At 42.9% G+C, this 25,474-nt stretch overlaps 1 protein-coding gene across 3 annotated transcripts in view; it reads left to right on the forward strand.

Moving 5' to 3' along the window:
- Positions 1-1,057: 1,057 nt before the first annotated feature.
- Positions 1,058-25,474, forward strand: part of RBPJ (recombination signal binding protein for immunoglobulin kappa J region) — a 76,381-nt gene continuing 51,964 nt past the window's right edge. The window contains exons 1-2 of one of the 3 annotated variants that reach the window (XM_006027498.3): positions 1,058-1,116; positions 1,926-2,016. In XM_006027498.3, the coding sequence (XP_006027560.1) occupies positions 1,964-2,016 (53 nt within the window). In that variant the 5' untranslated portion in view covers positions 1,058-1,116; positions 1,926-1,963. Of the gene's footprint in view, positions 1,117-1,925; positions 2,017-23,401; positions 23,608-25,474 lie in introns of those variants that run through there. The other 2 variants (XM_025208721.1, XM_025208720.1) reach the window with 2 other exon arrangements.

The raw sequence follows: 25,474 nt of genomic DNA on the forward strand, positions 1-25,474 counted from the left end.
CTTTGTAGAGGCACCCTTGCAAGTTCACTTTGGTCCCTTTACCACTTCCCTGCTGACTCATTCACAATTTCTGTTATAGTATGCAGTTTTGGCATTGCATGGAATGCTGGCAGTTCAAAAAAGACCCGTTATGCTTCAGGATTTTGAGATTCATGTGAGACTGCTTCCATGTGATGCAAATTTAGGGTTTTTTTCCTTCCACTTCAGAGTTGGAAGGTGCATTTAAGGACCAGAATCTCTGTTCTTTAAATGTGGTAGAAGTTTGGGACTCGGAACAGAACTGTAGGCAGTACTTTATAGAGGACAATCTCACATTGGCAGGAAAATGTCCTAATTAGCCAAACAGTTCTGTTCCATTTCTAATTTCTCTCAGTTTGTGGATTCTAAAGAGTTGAGCCATGGAAGCAAAAAAAAAAAAAAAAAAAAAAAAAAAAAAAGCAGAACAGGTTTATTTAAAATAAATTACCACTTCATAGAGTGTACATTTTTCTGCTTTTGTCTGAAACTAACTGCAGTTATTCAAAGTTGCTTTAAAAATATCCCCATCTTAATTAAGGGTGTCTGCTCCTCTTTAATGGTCATAATTTGATCCATTGAAAATACATTTTTACTCTGATTAGCATTACAGGGTAAATATAGCTGTGGGAAAGTGAGTAGGATTATTTTCTGAGAAATAATTCAATTGCAGAGTGTGTTTACTGGTGGTGATGCACAAGTGAGAGAATGGAGCTTGGCTTTGAGATCCCAGGTTAAAGTTTTGCTGGTATAGCAGTTAGAAAAAAATCCTATTCTTGTAAATTGAATAACTAGACAGTTACTTTAAGCCAGAAATATGGTTCTCGATGATATTTTAGAGTTATGTTTGGATTATAACCAAACATTAAAAGTTTACTAATCATTTAACTGGCTAATTTTGTCAACGGTTTATATGATTTTTACTACTTGCCAACTGTTGTTTCTTCCTCTTTTGGTGGATAAAGATATTTCTGACTAGAGCCTTACATTGCACATTCCCAATGCAATCACAATAGCTGAGCCAAATTATATTGTGTTTTAGGGACTGAGATTCTGTTGGCATGCTGATTTTTCAAGCTGATATCTGTTTCAGTTGATGAGGTAAGTGTCTGAAAATCTGCAGTTTGCACTGCAGATTTGAGCCAACCTTATGTATATTTATTAGATATTGATTCAAAAAGCAGTAGCATATCATCTTAAAGGGCTCTATAAAAATCGCTCCTATTATAACTATGTGATACTGGTTTTTCTGTTTTAAAATCTTTGACAGTGCCATCCTGCACATAGGATAACTACAGTGAAAGTTGGCTGCGTAAAAAGCATCTTCATTTTTATGGTCACACACAGTAATCCCTTAGAAAATCTGTATCATTACTGACTTGCTTTCTGGATTGATTATTTTTTGTGCATGGCACAATTGCAGGGGTTTTAAATGCATTAAAATGTTATCCATTTCAGATTGGGTTGTACATTTTTGATTCTTTGAGAGTAGATAGTGATTTGATGATATTTACTAGCTGAGGCTTTTTTTCCCAGAATCAAAACTGCTGTTTTACACACACATGAGCTTGTTTACTCCTGCAAGCTCTTTGAATAAATCGGTTAACTTTTAATCTGAACAGAGATGCTGCTTTCAAATCCAGTTGAATTTGCTGCTGTTTCCTTTCTATAGGATTTGGAAAAAGAGGAGGACAATAATGTAAGAAACGTGGGAGGATGAAAGAGGGGTCAGAAAAGGGAGAGGGAGTTTCTAATTGAACCAGTGACTACCAGCAAGAGGGAGTGACTAAGTGAAACAGAGCTTTTGTATTGTATTTGTCAGTAATAGAGCTGGTAAAATGCCAAATGTGTATATAGTGCTGTACAGTGGAGGCTTGTTCCAAACAAGTAACATGTTCCCCTTTCCGAAGGACTTGCTTTCTGAAGTAGACTGGAGCAGTTCAGGATCATGCAATATAAAGATGTGATGGTGCATGGTCAGTGGAATCTGTTCTGGAGCAGGTAGGTTTTAAGAATTTTTTTTTGAAAGGCAACGAAGAAATGTTCTCTCTGAATAAAAGCTGTTTTGTTCTGTCACCTCTCAGCTTCTCAAACCAGAGGGGCAATAAGCCATCTGCTTCCTCCAGCACCTCGGGGAAGAGCAACCAAAGGGGTATTGTACTGGGGGTAGGAGTGGCCAGCTGTGGTTCGCTGTGTTCAGCATTGTATTGGTTTTTGGATATATTGGGAGCCTTTTAGTTCTTGCCTCTGTTTTTATAAGTTGGACAAGACATACCAGAGCAGTGGTAGAAGAGGGTTGTGGAGGCAGCTGTTCACTGTGCATGGTGAGGAAGACAAGCCCCTTCTACGAAGGACTGAGGTTTACCAACAGCGTTCTGCCTCTGTATTGTGTATTTGTTTTTTGTCTGTCTTGCCTAATTGGAGGTTAAGCTCTTGAGGACAGAGACTGCTTCTACATATGCTTATATGGCCTCCAGCATAATGCGGCCTTGATCCCAATTGGGCTCTCTAAGCACTACTAGCATACAAACAAATGTGAGTAGTGGGATGGTAATCTGTAATGATTTCATTAGTCATGTATGCGTGTCTTGGCTGAGGCGTGATGGTGACTTGGTGAACTGTTGGTTTTGCTGACTGATAAGCACATGCCCTGAAGGTTGCACTTGCAAAACCTGTGGTGGAGGGACCGAACTAATTTTTTCCAAAGAACAGTTTCCTTGCCTTAGATTTGCAATACTGAGAAGAGAGAGCATTTCAGATGCACAGTGGTTGTGCAGGCTGGCAGCATTACCAGTGATGGGTTTTTTTGTTTTGTGTTTTTCCTTTGTTTATTTTTGTTACATGGTATCTACTAACATTTTTTAAACAGACAGCACTGTTTCATCTTTTGTAACTATGGTGCAGTATTGAATCCTCATCACTTTCAGTAGTTCCACATCTTAAGTAAAACTGAGCAGCTGTAACAGCAATATTTTTATTGAGGAAATGACATAAAAGCCACTTCCATGACCATGTTTAAGTGTGACGAAGTAACAGAAGACATTTAAAACATTTAGGATGTAAGCAAGAGGAGGAATTAATTTGGGACTCCTGCTGCTTTCTTTAGGGAGTCTCTCAGGGCATGAATTTAGAAACTTTCAAAGCCTTTGTTAAGTAAGGCTGCAGTGGTGTCAAAGGCCAAAGCCTCAAAAATTCTGATTATCAATAAAAGTTAAGGGGAATGGTTGGTACTGAAATTATGTGCACTGAAAACTTTTGGATGCCTAATTTATAGAATCTCAGGAATTGGAGAAGATGCATTGAACTGTGTAATCTGTCACTTTGTAAAAACTGGGTGCTGTGCGGGCTGGGAGCGATCTGGGCCCTTTTTCGTGCCGCGCGGGTTGTGGCCAGCAGCCCGGGCACACTGGGTCGGAGAAAACAGGCGACACGCTGGAATTAGTTACGGACGCGTAATGGTTGATTCAAGATTGTTTACTTACACCGAAGATGGTCGCGGTGTAGGCTGGACAGTTTCCCAGGCACAGCTCTGCTTAAATCCTCGTTTGAGGACTCAGACAATATTCGGATCACTCCCATGGAGTTGTTGAGGCTCCGTGGATCCTTCTGCGCGCAGGGAGAGGGATACGTCGAGGATTGCGAACGGCGACGGGGAGAGGCTAGAGGCTGATCAGACCCCTGTTGCCTGCTTGAAATGCATTGGGTCCGATAGGCTCCGCAGCGCTTAGAGATCTTCACACAGCGTGAAGTCTCCTCCTCCTGGTGTTCGTGGAGTCCTCCAATTTGGGCGGAAACCACTCAAGCCTTTTATACGGCTAGCAAGCCAATCCGCCCAGCACTTGTCAATAATTTCACGCAAGCCAATAATGGGGCTCGAATTATAATACAAATGGCGGGAACTCTTTGCAAAGTGCATTTCTGTGCTGCAAAGAAGAAATGCACACTGCAAAGAAAGCTACAAATTGGCGGGAAAATAATTCAGTGGTGCCAAAGCACACACAAAACAAAATCACACCTTTGGGTTGTGACATAATGCTACTAAGATTTTTCTTGTTTACGATTTCCCCCTCCCCCCGAGCTTTTAGAAAATTCTAATGAATTTTTAGATGATTGAACGTTTCATTGATGGTTAAGGTATTTGAACTATCTGTTCATTCAGTGCCTCATTCAAGTTTTGAAGACTGAGATGTGAAAGATTTTTATATTTCAATTAAAAATCAAAAAATGGAGATTTAGGTATATAATCTATTAATTAGGGTGGGGTTTTTTTAGATTTCTTTAGATCCCTTAATTCCTGCAGCAATTTGAAAAAAATAATCTACTGTAATTTTTAAAAACTTCTTTAGTTGTTTTATTTTATTTTTTTTAAACCTATAGTTTGGCTTCTATAAGTTGCAGACTTTAGCTTTGGGAAAACCTATAATGCCACCTACTCAATTCCTATTTTAAAATCAGGGTCCCAACTTCCTATACACGTTATTTAACAGTTCTTGACAACTGTTTCAGCTGTCATCGATATAACTGAAAATGCTCTATTTCACTGGGAATTGTATAAGACCCTCTTGTCAATACTTAACATGAACCCCTTCCACTCCATTTTGAAAAATAAGGGGAAGTGGCATGTTAAAAACTTGTAAAGGTTGCCTCTTAAATCTCGCACTCCATCCATGACAACAAACAAATAATAACAACTATGTGACTCAATGACTAATGTTAAACATGCATTTTCTAAAAGTTACTGGGTGAAATTCTGTGGTTTCTGTTAGACAAAAGGTAAACTGAGATGAGTCTAATGGTCCCTGCTGGCTCTAGTATCTGCAAAAACCACTTGTGAATATAGATCCAATGAATGGAAAAATTGCTTTGTATACATGGATAAAGTAATCTTCTTCTGGGGGGTTGTTTTGCCTTTGTTTATTATCATATCACTGCATGGGAAGACTACTTTTGCTCTGGTAATACACGGACAGTAATCTCACCCATGTTAATGGTTACTTGGGCTGTCTTGGCCATATAGGCACAGGAAAAGATATATTCGATGATTTAATTAGGTGAACAGCACAGAAAAATTTAGGCCATGTACAAACGCTCATTTCAGGCAGTAGAAAATTTCCACTGCTAGAAATGATTCTGGGAGAGGGAACAGTATACCTATTCATTCTGCAACTGTTTTCTCTCCACTACTGCTTTCATCTCCCCCAGATCAGGTGATCCTAGTCTGGAGAAAGCTTGGGCTGCTCCAGTCTTCCCATTCCTAGGGGACTAGAGCAGTGGGGCAAAGCCCACTTCTCACCCTGGTGACTCTGGAAGAAGCAGGCAGAGAGCTTGCAATGTTATTCCTCCACTTGGCTCCTGGTGTCCAGGATCTGAGTGGGTAGAGCAGGGGGAAAAATCCTCACCTGCTCCACACACCTGGGACTCCCAGGTGTGAGGAGCAGGAGAGGGCTTTGTCCTGCTACCCCTGAGAGAGCCTCCCCAAGCCTCATTCCCAGTCTATCTGGCTTCCCTTCCTCTTCTAGCTGACTTGAGAGGGGCTGGGGAGGACTAGGTGAAGCAGACAGAGGACAACACTGATCCCTGACCTTGGCTCCCAATAGCTGCAAGCCAAGCAGAAGGAGCAGCAGGGCAAAGGCCCTGTCTTCTCACACTGGGAACTGATGTGAGAAACAGGGGGGAGAACAGCTAGTGGGTGTTCCTCCTGTCCTCTCCTGGTTGACCCTGGTCTGGGGAAGATATGGGGGCCTTTCTTCTGTCTCCATTTTGCTGCTGCTGGGGAAAAGTTTGAAGATGTTCAGTCTCCAGGGAGAAATTCTCCTGGGAGTGATTTCTACTTGTTTGCCAGGCATTTTTCACCAGAATGGCCATTTTTGCTCCAGGAGAATAAACTTGAATATCTGCACTGAATAACTTTCAGTGGTGGGAGAACAGTGTTTCTCCCTGTAGAGACTGAACATCTGTACACAGCCTTACTAAGATTGTTTTTTCATTCCTGTCACCATGGTATTTCGTCGCTTAAGTGATGTGTCTGTTTGAATATACAAATCTGCACATACAGAGCTAGTGTATCTATGGGCCCAAAGAACTTAAAATCTTATCCCATAATTGATATTCTAACATTGAAGTATAATGGAAGGAAAATGAGGAAGATTTTTGGCAAAGTTATTGTCATATATTGGCTTTGACAAATTCAAAATGTTTCTAGCCATGTCTATAGATATCTTTGACAACTTAAAGTTGTGCATTAAAAATGATGCACCTTACCTCAGTTTTCAGACTGCTAGCAATGTGTAGGGTTTGCAGAAATAAAAAAGGAAGATTCAGATTTTCATCTGCTAAAAATAGATGCTAATATTTGCTTTCACATGTATATAAAAAAAAGAAAAAGCTAGATTTAAAGTTTTGGTAAGCTTGATATCAAAATTAATATTTGGTTTCCCATTATGTGTTGAAATGTATTTATTCAGTTTAGAATACATATAACAAATTTACCTAGATGTTACTTTTTTGCAAGATGCTATTTTTTTTAGCCTCTTGAGTATATTTCAGTTCTCAACTCAGTATTATCATGAATGTAATGTTTGGTTTATTTCCAGAGCATAAATTAATATTTGAGGAGCCAAGAAATAGAACAGAACTGTTCTGACATGCTGTCCCATTCCAGATTATTCTTTTCTTAGCCAATTTTCATTCCGTAAGATGGTATACCATCCAGATCTGCAGGTTGCGATTTCCTAGAACTCTGTGCTTTTTATTAACATCCAAATATCTTTCATGCCCTAGTCCACTATTTGTCATCCTGCTTTTTTAATAAAAAATATTATCATTTGAAAGGCACTCTGCTCACTGCTTGGTAGACGCATCTTGCCTGTGAGTGAGGAAAAGAAAGAAAAGTAATAATATGCAAAAGGGAAGAAACCATTCTCGCTGATTAAAGAAGGATGCAGTTTTTGTTCAAGCTGTATTTCAGTTAACTATTGAAAGTTCATGTTTATCTCCTCCATAAGTTTCTTAAATATAAAGCTGTTTTGGAGAACTGTAAATATTTCACTCTTGTATATTGCAGCAGCAGTGTGTTAAGCATCATTTATAAAAGTTCTTCTTGTAAAGAACATAGTATTAATGTAAGCATGAACATGTAGTATCACGGGTTATCAATAGACAAGAAGACTGACAACATAGCAGCATATAATATATAATATAGCTTTTATTTCTGTAGACCCATCTTGATTATGGCATCATTGCATTAGCTGCTGGACAAACATACTGGAAAACCTACTGCATGCCCAAAAGTCTAGCAGTCTAAAAGATCATCTGTCATTTACAAGTTGTGGGAGAGTGATAAAACATACAAACACAGGCTGACGTTTGTTCTCAGCTTGTTCTTTTTATGAAATAGAAGCTTTCCTCTAGTTGCTCTTCAATCAGGATAAAGCTACGTATATATGTTGTTTTACAAAATTAACTGGTGCTTCATGTGCTGTTCATGTCCTGGTGCTTCATGTGCTGGCTGGTGCATAGGGGAGCGGCATCTGGAGACAGGAGCAGACAGCCCAGGACTTCCTGTTCCCCCGTTTCTGCACACTGCAGAGCTGCCATGCTGAGGTACCCAGCATCCCAGCCAACTGCTGCCCTCTGCAGAGCCCCTGTGCAGAGGCACTTAGAGACAGGGAGGAGGCAGCCCTGCCTTTACATGTGGTGCCTGCCTCAGCTGCTTTGGAAGTATGCCACATGGGGTGCCCACTCGAGCCTGTCTGGGATCCGTGCCTGCACACATGCAGCTATGGCAGCCATGTACAGCACGCATCCCGGGCTGGCTGGAGTTGGATGTTCTGTGTGGCATGTGTCCCAGAGCAGGCGCCAAGTGGCTCAGTCTGGCCAGGGTGGCCACCATGTACAGTGCAGCTGCTGCTGGCTGGATTGCACCACTTATTCCAACCACTCTGGCACCTGTACCTCATGCAGTGTGGATCCCAGACTGTTAGAGCAGCTATCAGATCAGGTATGCTGGGGAGGGAAAAAAGGAAGGGGAGGTGGGGTCTGTGAGCCTGATCCAGTCTGTGGACCAGCCTTGTGCATTGGGTGTACAGTAGGGGTGCACCAATAAAGATTTCCTTGGCCGATACAGATAGCTAATTATTAACCAACAGCATCAGTCAATACTGATCCAATAACTGATTTACAGGAATGCAACAGGGCAGTGTGGATAATAACTCAAAAATAAATTCTTAGTTTTGTATATTGTGGAGGGGTGTGGGTGGGAGTGTGTGTGAGGGGGGTTGTGAGGGTGTGGCTGTGTGCAGGGGGCCTTAGGACATGTTGGGGGCAGTGTGTGGCATTTGTGGGGGGTGTGAGACGGAGGGCCCCCCCCCCCCCCCCCCCCCCCCCCCCAATGGGTCAGTAGCAGCAGCAGGCAGGGCACTCGGGGCACAGCTCTGGCCCACACTGTACATCGCAGTGAGGGGCAGCACTGCCTGCCACTCAAGCGCAGCCCCTGCATTCACTGGGCATGGGAGAGAAGCCCCAGTTGCTGGAGCCAGCTGCCTTCCCCACTGGGGCTGCGCAACATGGGAGGGAAGCCCTAGGCACCTTCCCTTGTGGGGTGGGGAAGGCACTCAGCTTCAGTGCATGGGGCTTCCCTCCCATGCCTGGTGAGTGCAGGAGCTGTGCCTGAGTGGCAGGGAGTGCCAGCAATACAGATGGCCCAGTAGAAGCTGCGCCCCCTGCTGTGATGTGCAGCACTGGCCAGAGCTGTGCTCTGCCAGGCACCTGTGCCCTGAGCACCCTGCCTGCTGCTACTGCTGCCACTACTTGCCAGGGTTGTACACCAAGAGGGGAGTGTGTGTGTGGGGGGGGTTCCCACATCCCCCCCCATCCCCCCCACTCTCCCTCACCTGCACGCTGCCCAGCCAAGCTTCGTGCTGCTGCCCCTCATGGCACGGGCTCTGCTGCTGCCAGCCCCAGGCTCATGCTCTGCGCTTCCCCCCACAGCTGCAGCTCTGCCTCTGCTCCTTCCCTACCTGCTGCCTGGACCCAGCAGGAGACTGGGGAAACAAAGCAGGTCTCTGGGGGCTGCAGCAGCCCCTTTCGGAAGCTGCCTGCTGGCTGGGCTGCTCCCTTTTGCCCATGAGGGTGGGAGTGAGGCACAACAGGGTATATTTGGGGCTGTGTGTACATGTGGGTGCCTTACTCCCACCTTTGTGGGTGGAAGGACTGGACAGAGCACAATTTGTTGGTGGGCACGGCGGGCTGCATGAAACTGCTTGGTGGGCCGGATGCAGCCCACAGGACGTATTTTGCCTACCCTGGCATAGTGCATATAATAGAGGCAATTGCGTAATAGCTCAAAACAAAGTCTTACTCATATTTATTATATGGGGAGGTGGGGTAGGGGGGTATAGGTGGCATTTGTGTGGGATGCATATGGGGGGGTGTGGGGTTTGTGTGGGTATAGTGGGGTGTGGTTGGGGTGTGGGTTGTTTATGGGTACAGGTGGGTGTGAGAGGGGTCTGTGTGGGGTGTGGGTGTATGTGTGTGGGGGTATGGTGGGGTGTGTGGGAAGGTGTTGGGTGTTTTTGTGGTATGATGGGGGTGGGATGTAGGGCATGTGCATGTGTGTGTGTGGCTGAGGTGTGTATGAGGGTGTTAGGGGATCTGTGTGTAGCTGGGGTGGATAGGTTGGGTGTCCACGTGGAGGGGGGGTTCTCTTGTGGCTTATGAAAAGATGCTTGAATCCTCTGAAATATTCTGTATCGTGAACATTTTTTCCCTTATACAAGGCCAGTTCAAACCAACTTTTATTTTTGAATATGTTTTACTACTAAAATGTAGATATGTTAGAAAAAAGAATTGTCAAGGGCCTTGAGAGTCATCTAGTGTGGTGACTTTGAACTTTTTTTTGTTCATGGACCCGTAAAAAATTTTGAATGGTGGTACAGACCCCTTTGAATTGTAAGTGTGGGTAATCACATACTTTTGATTGATCATGGTTATCTTTTGTGGACTCTTTAGACATAGTCTGTGGACTCCCACAGGTTGAAAAGCACTCATCTAGTGTAATGATTCTCAACTATGGTGTTACAGCATCCTGGGATGCATTAAGATCCTTTAAAGGGTGCAGTGCCGCACAACGTTAACACTGTTAGGAAATGATTCTCCAGATAAACCCAGAGGTTTCAAATAGGAATCTGTAGTGTTAAAAATGTTTTGACCTTCTGTGGTCTTTCTAAACTCTTTGCAACAGAAGAATTACTTTCTTATTTTTTCTGTAGTCAAAAATGAGTGAGAATAAGCTGGTATTTTTTTGAGGGGTACCTCAAGCCTAAAAAGGTTGAGACCCACTGATCTAGTGTGCTCTTCTGCCTTCACTATAGCTGAGCTATCACTGGCATATGCTTGTCTAGCCTAGGGATGTCCAGTTTATTTGGTCTCATGCACTGGATGACCATCCTTCAGTGGCAGGGTGGTGGCTTCAATTCCCACCTACCTCCTACCATTTTTGTTGCACTCTATGATCCTCTCCAGTGGTTCATACCTTTTTAAAATGGGGTGCCTAAAACTGGACACAGTGTTAAGTAATGGAAGAATTACTTCTTGCATGTGTCTCTATATGGTATTTGCTTTCTTGTTCCTTGCTCCTCAATTCTTTTAACTCGGGCATTGTTGACTCATGTTCAGTTTGAGTCATTGTAACTCCAAGATCTTTTTCTGCAAAATCAGTAGTTCTCCCTTTTGGTTACTCGTACATATGTGTAGTACTTTACTTTTCTCTTTATTGAACTGCATCCTGTTTATTTAATAACATTTGTGTAGTGTATCAAAATTAGCTTGAACTCTAATCTTGCCCTCCAAAATGCTTGTAGATCCCTCCCAGTTTAATATCATCTGCAGATTTAGTAATACCTCTCATTACTCAGTATTATTCAGTGCCTTTTACAACATAGGGAAATGCACTTCCCATTGATTTAATTAGGCTGTCAACAACACTTTTTGCTTGTGCCTGAAATTTAGTTCTAGTGCAAAATGCTTAGTGTGAACTTCACGTCATAGGGATCTTTATAGAACATCCTGGCAGGATGTGAACTGTGGGGTCCCCCAGGGCTTGGTCCTGGGGCCTACACTGTTCAACATCTTCATCAGCAACTTGGACGAGGGGGTGGAAAACACGTTGTCCAAGTTTGCCGATGACACCAAGATGTGGGGAGAGGTAGGCACGCTCGAAGGGAGAGAGAGGCTGCAATTAGACTTAGACAGACTACAGAGGTGGGCGGATGGTAATAGGATGGGGTTCAATGTAGATAAATGCAGGGTGCTGCACCTGGGGAGAAGGAATCCACAGCATACATACAAGCTGGGGAGCTGCCCCCTTGTGAGCACAGCGGCGGAAAGGGATCTTGGAGTCATTATTGACTCCAAGATGAACATTAGCTGCCAATGCCAGACCGCAGCCAGCAAAGCCAACTGCACCTTGTTGTGCACCCGCCCTTTGTTGTGCTGCCAAAGTGGCATCTAAAGCCAGTCCAGAGAGGTGATGCTCCCCCTCTACGCGACATTGGTCCGGCCTCAGCTGGAGTACTGTGTCCAGTTCTGGGCACTGTGCTTTAAGAAGTATGTGGCCTGCCTTGAGAGGGTTCAGAAGAGGGCCACCCGCTTGGTTGGAGGGCAATAGGGCAGGCCCTATGAGGAGAGGCTGAGGGACCTGAACCTGTTCAGCCTCAGCAAGCGGAGGCTGAGGGGAGATTTGGTGGCTGTCTACAAATTCATTAGGGGAGATTAGCAGCAAACAGGAAGAGCCCTATTCTCCCCAGCAGTGCTTGGGGTGATGAGGAACAATGGCCAGAAGCTGCTAGAGAATAGGTTCAGGTTAGAGATTAGGAGGCACTATTTCACTGTCAGGGTAGCTAGGATCTGGAACCAACTTCCTAGGGAAGTGGTCCTTGCTCCTACCTTGGGTAAATTCAAAAAGAGGTTGGATGAACACCTGTCTGGGGTCATGTGACCCCAGCATGCGCTCCAACCAGTGGCAGGGGATTAGACTAGATGATCTATTCAGGTCCCTTCTGACCCCTAACTACTATGAAACTGTGAGTGAGTTGTGGTGCAAAAATACCTATTGAGCACACATGCACAAATTTTATATGAAAAATAAAGTTTATAAAATGAGGGCGTCTTTACACGTCCTCCGGAGGTGGAGAGGCACTTTAATTAGAGTGGCTCTGAGAGCTGCTCTAATAAAAGCTCCTGGGGCATCTTGTGTATTGGCATCCCCATGCTTCAAAATGGTAGCAGAAGTGCTTTATCTAAAGCTTGTCAAATGAGCTTTAGTTAAAGCCACCCCCATCGTCAATTTGAAGCAGGGGGACACCAGTGCACGAGAAGTGGAGGCTGGCTGGAGTGCAGTAATTGCCACACTCCAGCAGACTTGATTAATCGAGTCTGCTCTGATGCACTGTACTTACAGTGTGTCGGAACAGCCTCCCAGCTCTTGTACAGGCAACCTAAGATAAATTGGGAAATGTCAGGGTCAAGATTACCGGTATAATCTTAGTAAGACTTCCTTGTATATATGCATGATAACATCGTTATTGCAGGATTGCACACTCATTTTCATAGGTCCTCTGCCTTATTTAGAGTATAATATTTACTTCACTGAATAGGTGGTCTGTTTTTTTCTGTTTTAGTGTATCACAGAATTCAAAAGTCTAAAAAAATAATTAATTTCTTCCATGGCTTTTCTGTGGTGCTTATCAGCAGCACTTGTGAAATTAATAGGTAATATTCCCGTTCAACAATTTGGGAAATGAAGCACAGAGAAGGCTTAGTGCTTGTATGGATCAGATCCCGTCAGGCATGCAGAATGCATAACAAATAAGTAGTAACCGCCTGTAGAATATTTGGCTTGAGCAACATCACATGGAAATCCATGGCAGAGGCAGGAATACAGTCCGGTGCTTCATGACAGTAGTCAACTACCTTAATTGTGAGACTGACCCCTTTACACCCTGCGTTATTTACTGCAATCTTTCTACTCTGAAACGCATGAAGCAGTGGTCCTGTAAACATTAGTGGTCTTCACTATTCAGTCCTGATTCATCCCCAGACTCCTGTCTGTCCTATAGACTCAGTGAGGTATGGTCCTGTGGAAAAATAGTAAATCTTAATACCTATGAGTTTGGAAGGAGGAGACGGGAAAAGGTGCACAGGCAACTGAGAAGGGGAGGGTTTACTTTGAAGCTTCATGGTTGTTTGTTTTTACAAATTTGGGTTTATGTGATTTTTCTTGGATTTTAAAAGGACAGTAGAAACATAAACCGTCTCACGTAGCATTATAATATTCACAGCCAAACAAATCTGCATGGCTGGAACTTTTGGATTAATCCACTCTGCTACTAGGGTAATGGGATCAAATGTACTAGTTGTTATCCTCTCTGTCGACAGCATTGGACGCGGATGAGAAACTTCTGCTAGTGGTTTTCACAGATCAGACTTTTCTGCTTTCCATCTTCAACTTGTCCACTTCTCAGTTATGTCTTTTCTGCATACTTGGCTCCTTTTTCCAGTCTCCATTCAGACTTGTTATCCCATTCCCAGTTCCTTTCCCCTTTATTCCCACTAGTAGCCTAATTCCAACTCTGGGTTCCTCATTCATTTCCAGTGTACTGCTTCCCCATTCTCCTTGTCACAGTCTCTTTGCCCAGCAAGTCTCACTTCATTCTCTGTTGGCTTCTTTTTGGATTTATTTCTTTTTCTTTCTGTCGTTTCCTTCCTTCTGTCCTTCCTAGTTTTCAGTCCTAGTTGTCTTACCATCACAGTTGCAGTCTCGTCTTACTCGCTCTAAGACAGAGGTTCTCAACCAGGATGCTACAAGACCCTTTAAAGGATGTTGCACTACTGCTGCTGCCAGATGGAATTACTTCAGATACCTCTGTTTCCAGGAGATGTTCTGCAGGGTTGGACCAGGAAGTGGCTACTGTAGGCAGGGGCCTGATGCTGTAGCTCAGTCTAACCAGAGGTCCCAGTGATATAGCTAGAGTGGGCTAGGAGGGCATAAGCCCCTGGTGCTGATTTAGAGAGGGTGCCCCCAGGTCTCCTCTGTTCATTGATTTGTGCAGAGAGGTCTCCTTTGCTCCTCCCAGAGCAGCAGGCTTTGGTTGAGACTGAGGCTGTGGCACAGCTTCCATTTCCTTACTTGCCCAGGTCTCTGGCTTCTCTGTGCCAAAGGTGCTGCCAGCTCAATGGTACCATCTCCCCATTTCTTGAGCATCCTGTGGGATCCCTGACATCAGATCTATGAGTCTCTGTGTTGGTCAGGTAAAGGAAATGCCTGCTGTAGTTGCAGTACTCAAGGACAAGGGGTGTCTTTTCTTTGTGCTTATATGTGTTTGTTACCTTTATGCACTGTAATAAAGAAATTCATTTTTAAAATGGGGTGCTACTAAATTTATAGAGGGATACTTTGCATCTAAAAAGGTTGAGAACCACTGCTCTAGGGCCTGGTCTGTCTCTTTTTGTACTGCACACCTGATTCTGAATGCCTCAACTTTTGAGTTCTGCACCTGCTTTGCAGCATGTTGTCCGAGGTCAGCAGAGGGGTCATTCATAGCATAAGACAGTGTGGGCCAACTTTTTTGGCAGGCATGCCACACATCAAGCCCCATGCCCTCTCTGAGTGCCACTGCAATCCCTTTTCCCTGCCAGATCTGCTACTGCTCCCTGCCTTGGGCTCCATGCCCGATCTGCTGCTTTGCTTTCTCCTCCTTGCCCTATCTGTCTCTGTGCTGCCTGCTCACTCCCAATCTGCCCCATGCCACCCACAGAGAGGCTGACTGTGCCATGTGTGCTGTAGATTTGCCTACCCCTGGCTTAGGAGATACAGCTATCTGCTGTCAGATCTGGTTCTACCCCAGTGCTGCAGCTAAAGTCTTGCTTAGACCAGTGTTTCCTGACCTTTTCTAGCCCGAGGTGTACTTACATTAATAAAAATTTTCCGCTGCACACCTGTTAAGGCATTCCCTATCCTCATACCTGTTGTAGCTCATTGCCATGGCAACATTCTGTGGCATACCTGTTAATTTCTGATGGCATACTTTTGTGCCATGACACACTGGTTGGGAAACACTGGCTTAGACCCTTCCTGGAACATACCTGTGAATATGGGATCTTTGGAAGATTTAACTGCTAAAATTTAAGTCTCAACTGAGTACGTGCAGAGCTTTCTCAAAGATGACACAAGATGGCAAAAGATCAATCAGTTGGCACTGTCACTCTTTGCAGAGCATGATGTATATGCCAATGAGTTCTTTGGCTGCTCAGTCCAATGTGTGAGTGACAGTCCTGCCCACAGATAGGGCACACTATGCACTAGCGATGCTCTAAATCCAAGCAGCAGATTCTTTCCTCCTCTGACACCCATCATCACAAAACCTGATCCAGTCCACCTTGCAGTGCCTCGCTGATAAAATATATGTTTCTGACAAAATGACTACCTTTGATAAATTTAAATTTTTCCCTGTAATTTAGAGGGTACACAAGCTGTTTAAAGAAAGGATCAGTGGAATTCAAAATGCACAAAAGTATATGATTTTGTAGCCTTGGGCTTACCAAAATAATTTTGTCTGAAATTTTCCAAAAAAAAATTCTTAAAAAATGCAGGTATTTATATGTCGTATGGAAAAAGTTTTGCTCCAGTACATAATTTAGCAATTAAGAATGGTTGTATAATAGATCATATCAGATGATTTCAGTAAGGGTTGCACCACTCAAATACTATTGAGCGCCACTTACAAGTGTTACAAGACAGCACCTTCATTAGTAGGGAATGTTACACTTCTGATGTAAAGTCACTCCAACAATATCAGGATTATCTTGGGGGTGGAGGGGATGGGACCCAACTGTCCCCTTAAACCCAGACAGGGGCACAGGGGAATCTCCTTGCCCTGTAGCCCCAGCCTGCCAATGCTCAGTGCCATTTCAAGTACTTGAGTCCAATCCATCCCTCATCCCTCACATGAGTAAGTCCTGATGGTGTAGTTATGGCTCCTGAACATGCTTTTCCCCCCTCATGTGGAACTGTATGAAGATCACTATGTGGCCAACTCACTGTGGTGCTGGTATTATTCTGGTAGGCTACATGTGTTGTACCCTTGCTTAATAAGTTGTGCTACCAGCTTTGCTTATAGAGAAGATGGAAACTGTTGAGTCTTGTGTGGCTGTGTCTCACAAAAATTCTCCACTGTCTGAATTGTAAGCAAGCTTTTCTTTTCTGGTTAGAAGCATCTTATGCTAGCTTCTAGCTTACAGTGTAGGTATTGCTACTGGTCTCCAGCTCCCATATTTTCTGGAGATCAAAAAATCCATTTATATAAAGGCCTGTCTTTTTGTTGTTGTTATTTTGGGGGTTTTTTTTAAACTACAGATCAGATTTTTTTAGCAGAAATAATTAATGCATTGTCTAGCTCTAACCATATCTTGGTGTAGTTGTTCATTTGCTCAGTCATAACTTAAATTTGATGGGCTGATCAAATGTAGCTGATAGATATATTGTGTATAGAAATAAAAAAATGGAAAGTGATTGATGGACTTTGTCCATCTGTCAGAAGTACTGACTGTGTGAGTGGGCATCATCTCAGCATGTGCAATGGAATTCATTTTTCTAAAGATACTGGCAATGACAGGCAAAGGGGAGGTCCTATAGACTCCAGAGACTGGATGCAATAGAAAAAAATGCTGATTCTATAGTATAATATATGTGTTGAATTGCAAGTATATCCAGAAGTGTGGTGGTTCTCCAGTTTTAAAGAAAACATGGAAACGTATGGATTTTTTTTTTTAATGTAGTTTTTTTTTTTGCATCGCTGTAGTGGCATGGATCAGGATGGCATTCTGCTATGTGCCATACATAACAACAAAAAAAGAGAATTCCTGAATAGGAATTTGATTAACTCAGGAAATCTTGCTTTAAAAAAAATATTTCACATCGACTTAGGAATATTAGAGAAGATATTGAAAACTAGCTTAAATATTTTAAACCAAGTGGGAATGATAAATGAGAAAGAAAGTATTTGAATTGCTGGAGTGGATGTCTGTTCTTATTTGTCGTAATGATGTGGAATAGAGAGTGATAGTAGTACGGCCACTTAAATTTACAAGACAGACAGTAGCATTAGCTAGGTTGGAAATGTCACACAATGAGATCTGGATAGTTAAGAAATATAGGCATTAAATGAGATTCAATGTGAAAGAATGCATCCTACTGTATCTGAAATAGTAGGATGTATTTTTTCACATCCTTCTAATCTGAGGGAAATAATCTGAAGCAGATGTTTTCATCAAGAAGACTTCTATAACTTAATGTTGAGAGACCTGCTGAAGATATCAGGGGTAGATATGGGCAGATCTCTTCTAAAAGGTTTGCTGACATAACTAAACCATAAATAAATAATTGCAAGGTGGAAATACAAAGAAAAAGAGAATTAATCAGAGTTCTGGGAAGAGAGAAACTAAGAGGGGGAGGAGAAGTTTAACTTGACTGTCAAGAGTAGGTTCCTAAATGAAAGTTGGGTATTAATTTCCCTTGGGGAAAGTGGTACAAAGTCTACTGTGGTGTTGACAACGAAATCGAACAATACCCTACAAAATATGACGTAAGCAGGGTTCGTGAGCTGCATGATTTTTTGCGGTGATAGAATTTCCTCGTCAGTCCATCTGTTGCAACAGAATTTTGCTCCAGAGCTCAGGGTTTTATCTAAAAAGAAGAAAACCTCGTTTCTGTCTCAGTGTTGCAAAGAAAAAATTTCCAGTGGACTCCAGTCTTTCAGTGATGCAAACCTCCATCTGATTAAGTTATCAAACAAGTGCCTTCATGTTTTCTTTTATACAGGTCTTCTTGTTTAGCAGGGGTTTTCCCATAAACATTTGCAAAGCTACATCAGTGTTCTTTTTCAAATCTCTACCGTTTAGGATAACACTCTTAATGTTTCCCTATATACTTCTTCCTCTCAATCCGTCTCTTTTGTTTTATTGAATACACCATGAGCTCTTTGTGGTAGGGACCAGATTTTGTCTTCTGTTTGTGAGGCACCTATCACAATAGTCCTAATTCATGACTGAGGCTCCTAGGTCTAGGGCAATACAAACAATAAACAATAGTAGTAACTATGATTCATATATATATTGATGAAGAGTTATCTTCCTGGACCTCTAGATTGATTGATATAGTAACTGAGAAGTGTAGACTTCATTCTATTATCTATTTGGCAACCAAATTTAGTAATGAAATATCAGTCAACAATACCAGGCACTGGGGAAATTATATTTTCTCCCTAGCATTTTATGCAATGTGCTTCTGCATTATCAATACAGATATCTTTGGAAAATTGAAATATTGTGGTCAGAGGAAACCAGATTTAACTTAATAAAAGGGATACTGCATTAATTCTTCTATCATATTAAATATGATAATAAGTTGAGGTTTAGAAATGATTTGAAGTCATGGCAGCATTTCTAATCCACTGTAAAAGTGCCACAGAAAGAATGGCCTTCATGTATAGTGTAAGTTCACCTTGCCATGGAGTACAAGCAGTGTTTAAATTACAGATTTGCGCTGCATACCGTAATGGGACTTTTTCATCTTAAGTGTCTCTTGCTTCTAATTTTTGCAGTGAAAACAAGCCCTGAGCATTGACTTGAGTTATTTATAGTCCAGTTAGCCTCAATTAGTGTACCTCAACTGAGAACAGTAAGACTGCAGCTAATGTTAGAGGTGGCCACTGTTTACATTAGTAGTATGGAAGGTTTTGCCTTGCAGTCGCTGCAGATAGGGTAGACATGCAAGAGCTAGCTCTTTAAAATAAATACTCAGGTGCTGCTAGCACCATATCTGGAATAGTACGGCAGTCAGTATGGTCTGACCACTGGAGTATTTTCTCTTCTTAAGCGGATTTTGCAGCCTCCACTGAGTTGCATGCAGCTAAGGCTACACTATTAATGGTATCTCAGATAGCTAGTCTAAAGCTAGCTCGGGTATGGCTGCATAAGCTATAGTCACTGCATTATAGACTTACTCTTTGTCTTCTCTTGCTCAGGTTAGAGCCACCATTCTGCGACACACCACCCAGGTACACAGAGTGTTTTAACCATGTGTATAGCTAAATCTGGGGCATCTAGCTCATTGGACTCCTGTGGACCAGATGAATGGCCTGGGACTGGTCTGCAGGCTAGATGAGTGGTGTTAGGGCCCATGACAATATGGTGCCTAAGGATTGCCATGATTCCCCCTAGTGGCCACCTCTGTCCAGTCCAGCCCCTACTCAAATCTCCCGAGGTCTCAACCTGCTCACTTGCCTGCCAAGCCTTGATGTTAAAGAAAAGTAATGAGGGGAGGCTGTCCTTGGGGCTGATGGACATCTCCATCAGCCCCATGGGGCATGTCCATCCTTGGGGCATGTTCTCTCTCTCTTGTCTGTCTCTTGTCATGCCCTCAGTGCCTGTATCCTCAGGCCCCGCTGGCCTAGAGGGCTAGATTCATGGCATTCTTCTGCACTTAGAGCTACACCTCTGCCTCGCAAAAGATACTAGTTAACACTTCATCAGGGCAACTTGCCCCGAGTGCAATACTTGGCCTATTCAGGCCTCTAATCCCTTGTTCTGGCTTCAGCCTTCCCAGCTTTGGCCCCCTTTCTTTATCTGGGTCCCCCTTTAGCCTGTGTAGGACCTCAACACTTTAGTGCTAGCTCTGTTTTGCCCGTAGGCTTTTGCTCTAGCCTTCATGGTCTCAGGCCACCTCTCACCTTTGCTACTCAGGCTTTGACCCTCTGGGTTCCTGCCTGCCTGCCTGTGTCTTGTGCCCAGCCCTGGCAAGACTCAAAATATCCATATGCCCCATGGGCACCCCTGTGGCCTTCTTGCTATCCCTTTTAGCCACACCTGGTCCACTAGTCTAAACTAGAACAAAAAAAGGGCAAGCATCTGCTTACAACAAAACTTCTTTCTTCCCTTTCTTGGGGTAAAATAACACTTGGCCAGTCCTCTTACTGCTGGGCTCTCACCTCTCTGTCTCCAGGTGCTCCATGCCAGTCAAGGTCTCTTTGGCAGCTCTTCCCCTCCTGGGAGCTCTGTTCCCTCTGGAATGCTGGATTGGCCACCCTTGCTCAAACTGCAGGGTTTGTAAGTGCCTTGGACACCCTTCTAATTGGGTGTCTTTTTAGCTCCTGCACAGCTGTGCCTCTCTAGTCCTAATGTGCAGCCTGTCCTGCTTACTGACTGCAGCATGGCTTGACTGCCTGAAGCCCCTGGCTCATACCTGCCAGCATGTCTCTGTTATTTGTCTTGCCCATCAATGTGCAGATCGCCTCTTTCCTGAGGTCTGCTTACCTCTGTCATCATTTTAGTCTCTTCTCTTCCCCTATCTAGTTAAAGGAGCCTTTGGTTTCCTGTTACAAGGCTGTATTTAGTGAACTTCAAAAACTGCCCCTGCATGTGGCATACAGTATGTACCATTGCTGGCCCCACGGGCCATATCTTTGATACTGCTGAGTTTTATAAGATTTGCAAAATGAATAGATTATCATCTAATGATTTGTACTTCAGCTTCTGCATTCCCACTGCATTTGTAGTTTGAACATCAGCAGAGTTTGAGCTTCAGCCCACCCAACAGCAACCAACTATATACAGGGGCATGCTCTGTGCAAAGAAAATAAGGTATTTGCTCTTAACAGGTGGCTGTGTATTCCATTCTGCCCTCAGATTTGGATCTTTGCCAAACTGTTGTTGAATTCCATTTTTCAGCCATAAATATGCTGTTTTCCTGCCGTCAGACTATTTTGCACCAAACAGTTTGCTCAAACTGCAATGTGGCTATAGCCTCTTTTTTGGTGTGTGCTTTCACTACAAAGAGAGTGTGTTAGGTTACATAAATACTTGGTAAGAGGGCTGTCTTGAGTCATCAAGGTTTCTCTGGGATAGGCTTATAGCCTGGTGAAGGGCAGGTATGTGCATGTGCTGAGCAAATGGACCATGTCCACTGGCCAGGCGCTGACCTGTTCCACATGCAAAGCGTGTGGGGATAGTCAGGCTTATGATACACCACACAACATCAGCTTCATGACATCTTCCTTATTAGAGTGGCAAGGGTATAGAGCTGTCCTCCCTCTTAAAGGCTGTGTCAGCAGCTTGGGATCCGGAAAGGGAGTTTTACCCAGATTTCTTAAGTTCTTTCCAACAGCTGGTTGATTGCAACACCATTGAGTTCCCTGACATGAAACTGTAGAGTAAGTTTGCCTCGGTTGTGCTGCTGAGCACGTGGGTCCTTTTATGTTAAGTACCATTATTTAAAAATAATGTATATAGAAGAGAAAGGGCTGTAGGTTGTAGCTCTGTTGGTCTAAGGACATAGACAGACAAGGTTCTTTGGATGAATCTGATATCTTTTATTAGACCAACTTAAATAGTTGGAAAAAAATTTTAAGCATGCTTTTGGGTTTAAAAACCCATTGTCAGGTTGAGGAAGTTTCTGCAGAAATGAAGGGTTTTTAAACCCAAAAGCTTGCTTAATTTTTTTTTCCCAACTATTTAAGTTAGTCTAATAAAAGATATCAGATTCACCCAAAGAACCTTGTCTGCCTATAGAAGAGAAACCATCTCTGTAACCAGTTAGATACAGACAGAATCCAATCAAATTGTTTTCCCAAAGCATGTTAAAAATACTGAATTAAGTATTACAGTTCTATGTAACCAAAACACAATGTTGGCTTGTACATATACAGCCTTGGACTTTATAACCTGTTTGTAGTGAGAAAAGAAATGCTGGCTGGGACACTAAGGTTATCATCCACTGCTCTCTTTGGAAAGTGCCCTGATACAGTGGCGGTCATCTGCTTATGACCCTTTTGCTTAATGGGATTGAGACCACACACTTATAGAAAAGCCACCTTTCAATTTAATAAAGTCATAACATGGATTTATGGAATAAACTAGTTTTATAACCAAAAAGGGGTTTATGTTTAACATTAGATAAAGAGCTCTTGGAGTTGGGAAGTTGTTTTGTTGGTCCTGAATCAGGTTTTATATGTTCAGATAAAGATTCTTATACCTATAAATAGTATAGGATCACATATTCCTTAAAATAAAGTCTAAGACTTGTACTTCAAATGGCAGACAGAAGAAGTGTGGTCTTGTTATGTTGGGAGGATGCAGTGCAGGTAAAACATCAATTTTTCTGTGCTACAATTTCCATTTTGTAAAATGGACACAAATTTTTATTCTAGTTAGAATATTCAATGGGGTTTGTTTCCACAAACGAGTTTGTTGTATATGCTCAGATAGGTCCAAAACAGGGGTGTCACACACATGACCTGGATCTGGCCCAGGGAACTGTTCCATCTGGCCTGACACTAGTTTAGATAAGAAGTTGGGAGACCAGGCTAGTAGAACATGGCATGCTGACAAACTGTGGGTCCCTAGATCCTGATGGACATGGTTGTTGGCAGCAAGGAGTGGGTAAGGGCTGCACAGGCACAGTCCTTGTTTGCTCTACTACTGCTGCTGCCTCCAGGTCTCTGCTGCTGTCCCTGGAAGTTCCCTGCTGCCACCATACCTGCTGCAGTTGCCATGAGTCTAGCCCAGGAGGAGCCCCTGTGGTCTGGATCCAGTCTAGGGTCTGGGATGAGTTTGACATCCCTGGTTTAAAATAACTTAGTGAAATCAATGCAGCTAACTTGAGCCTGTATACAGCTTTTTAAAACTGCAGTGTGTGGGTGCAGAAAGACAGCAGTTGTACCATTCTGAGAATATCACTGATTGGAAACTGGGTCACATTCGTCCTGACTCAGTTGTCTGCACACACATTGCTAAGAGTTCGAAGTAGAATGGTCACCTTTTATGCAGTGCCTTTGCATAAATAACCAGGGGTGATAGCGAGTACCCAGATCAATTGCAATTTTCTGCTCCCCCTTCTCGCTAACTTTGACTTCAATAAAGACGTTTTCCTGCACTTTGCTGAAATCTGTGTAGTTCTACCCTCAGCGGGATTGGCTAGATGTGTATGTAGGGCTTCTCTGTTCCCAGGGAGCTTGATGCTCTGGAGCTACCAAAACTTTTGCAACTTTTAAAGAGCATTTTTCCCCAAGCCACTCATTAGTTTACTTTAGTTCTTGGAAATTGACCATGGTTTGGTGCATCCCAGGCTGATTTGGGGTTGGAAGCGTGGCCAGGCAATGGGGGAGGGGAGCTGCCTGGACCCCTGCTGCTTTGTGTTTGGGCCTTAGAGGTTCAGGGGGCAGTTCTCTGCCACTTTCAAAACTGGTCAGTTTCCTTACATTGGTGGCAGTTGACTGGGGTTCTGCAAGTCCCAGGCTTAGGATTGGGGGTAGATGTTGAGGAGTGATCAGGTGGTGAGTGGATGGCTGCCTGGGCTCCCACTTACATGTGGCTGGGGGTTCTGGAGCAGCTCTCACTTGCTTTTTTTTAAGACCTAGTCAGTTTTCTTCCATTGGTAGCAGCGGAGTCCTTGGTCAGCCTCCAGGCACACAGAAGGAGGGGTCTAAGCTGTGTACCCACAGCCCCTGTGGTCATGTCCCACCTGCCATATCCCACCTACAAGTAAGCCTGTTCAGTTACCAGCAACAGAAAAAAAATAATCAGCTTTTTAAAAACAACAGAGGGCTACCTCCAGAGGCCCTAGCCATGGACATTGTGGTCAAGTGCTGGCAATAGGAGTTGGAGCAGCGGAGTTCTGGCTGCATAACAGAGCAGCCAGTTACTCTGTTGTTGGGGGAGGGAGGCTTGAGAAGCAGTGCAGTGTGTGATGCCTGGCCGACCGTCCAGATGCGAGTCTTGAAAAAACTTGGGACTGTATCTGCCTATAATAGTGAACTGGTTCACAGAGAACTAATTCAAAATAATACCAGATTATCCAGCTGTACTTCTGATACTGTTCCGGAGGTTCAGACCAGTCAAGAATGGCTTGTACACCTGGCCATTTGCAGTTTAAACTGTGTTTTTACATTTGTGTAAGGACCCCAGAGTCCCCACAAATTGTATACAGTTTTACCTCAGAAAAGTGTGTATAGACAAGGCCTTGGATTTGTTTGATGTAAGAACTCTTTCTTCCTTCGTGGTAGCTTCCTAGTTAGCTTCCAGTGCAGTAGGATCCTGATCTTGATTTGGGCCTGTAAGTGCTAGTATAATACAAATAAATATGATAGATTAATGGCTCTTCTGTTCAGAATATAGAGAGAGCTACCCCTCTCCCCCCTGTAGTATTAGGCCATAGTAAGGTCATCTTAGTGAACTGAATTATACTAGCAACACTATATCAGAGAATATGATTTTACACCAAATGCGTTATTAATGATCCTGTGGCAGCAGTGTAGCAACATAGAGGCAGCGGCAGCTTATGGTTGTTGGCCTGATCACAACTGTGATTTGCACACCTGTCAGAGCTACCATTTTTTGCACCCCTCCTGCCTCCCTGCATTAATTATACCACTGTCCTGCAGAGTCTTTTGCTCTTTGTGCAGAGGACTGTAGTCATATAATCTACTACTGGGGTAAGGTGAGTCCGAGGTAGATGAATTCTTTTTTTCAAGCTGTTTCCTCTCCCAAATAGGACTTTTGTCCTGTGTCCAAAAGAAAACAATGACTAAACAGATGTTAATGCTGTGTAGTATTTGCTTGTAAAGATCATATTAAAAGGAAAAATGCTTAAGTGGGATGTAAAAATTGACCTTAAATTCAGCAATGGTTATAAACAAGTTCTTATAAAATTTATTGTAAAGCTAATAAAAATATGTTCAAATGGAAACATTTTAAAAGTCTTTGAATAGTCAAGGATCAAACAGATCAGCATTGCACTAGTGCATCAAGAATAAAATAAAAACTACTAAAAACATAGTAAAAATAAATGATACTGAACAATTTACTTTCATTGTTCAAGCTCAGAGGAAATGAAAGAAAGAATAAGTAAATATAAAAATTAGTCATTTTTTCAGATAATGCTTTAGTTGTAGGTAACTATTTTAAAAAAAAATTACTAGTGTTCTTGGCACTTACTTTTACAGTGGCCAACTGTAAAACAGTTAGACAACTTAGAGAGACAGTTTTTTGTATGCGTGGTTAGCACCTGTTCAGAGCTAAATGCAAAACACATCATCCTCAGCCTTTCCTTTACAAAACCTTTGCTCATTTTAAACAAAAACCACCCTTCCAAAACACTAAAGAACAAATTACATGTGTGGTTGGGCTAGCTTAATATGTATGTTGTTTTGTCTTAAATTTAAAGCTGCTGTATATCTCCTGTAGTTTTGTTTGGGTGTTCCCCTTAGTTCCTGTTTGTAGTCTTCAGTGCTAATTAAATGATATTGCATTTGCTAAATGTTTTTACTTTTTAGCTTATTTATGGAATTACTGATACAAAACTAAAGGGTATTCATTAACCATACAGTCATTTTAACCTGTTTCATTCCTG

Source organism: Alligator sinensis, unplaced genomic scaffold, assembly GCF_000455745.1.
Source record: "Alligator sinensis unplaced genomic scaffold, ASM45574v1 scaffold183_1, whole genome shotgun sequence".
In the NCBI taxonomy this organism is placed as follows: Eukaryota; Metazoa; Chordata; order Crocodylia; family Alligatoridae; genus Alligator; species Alligator sinensis.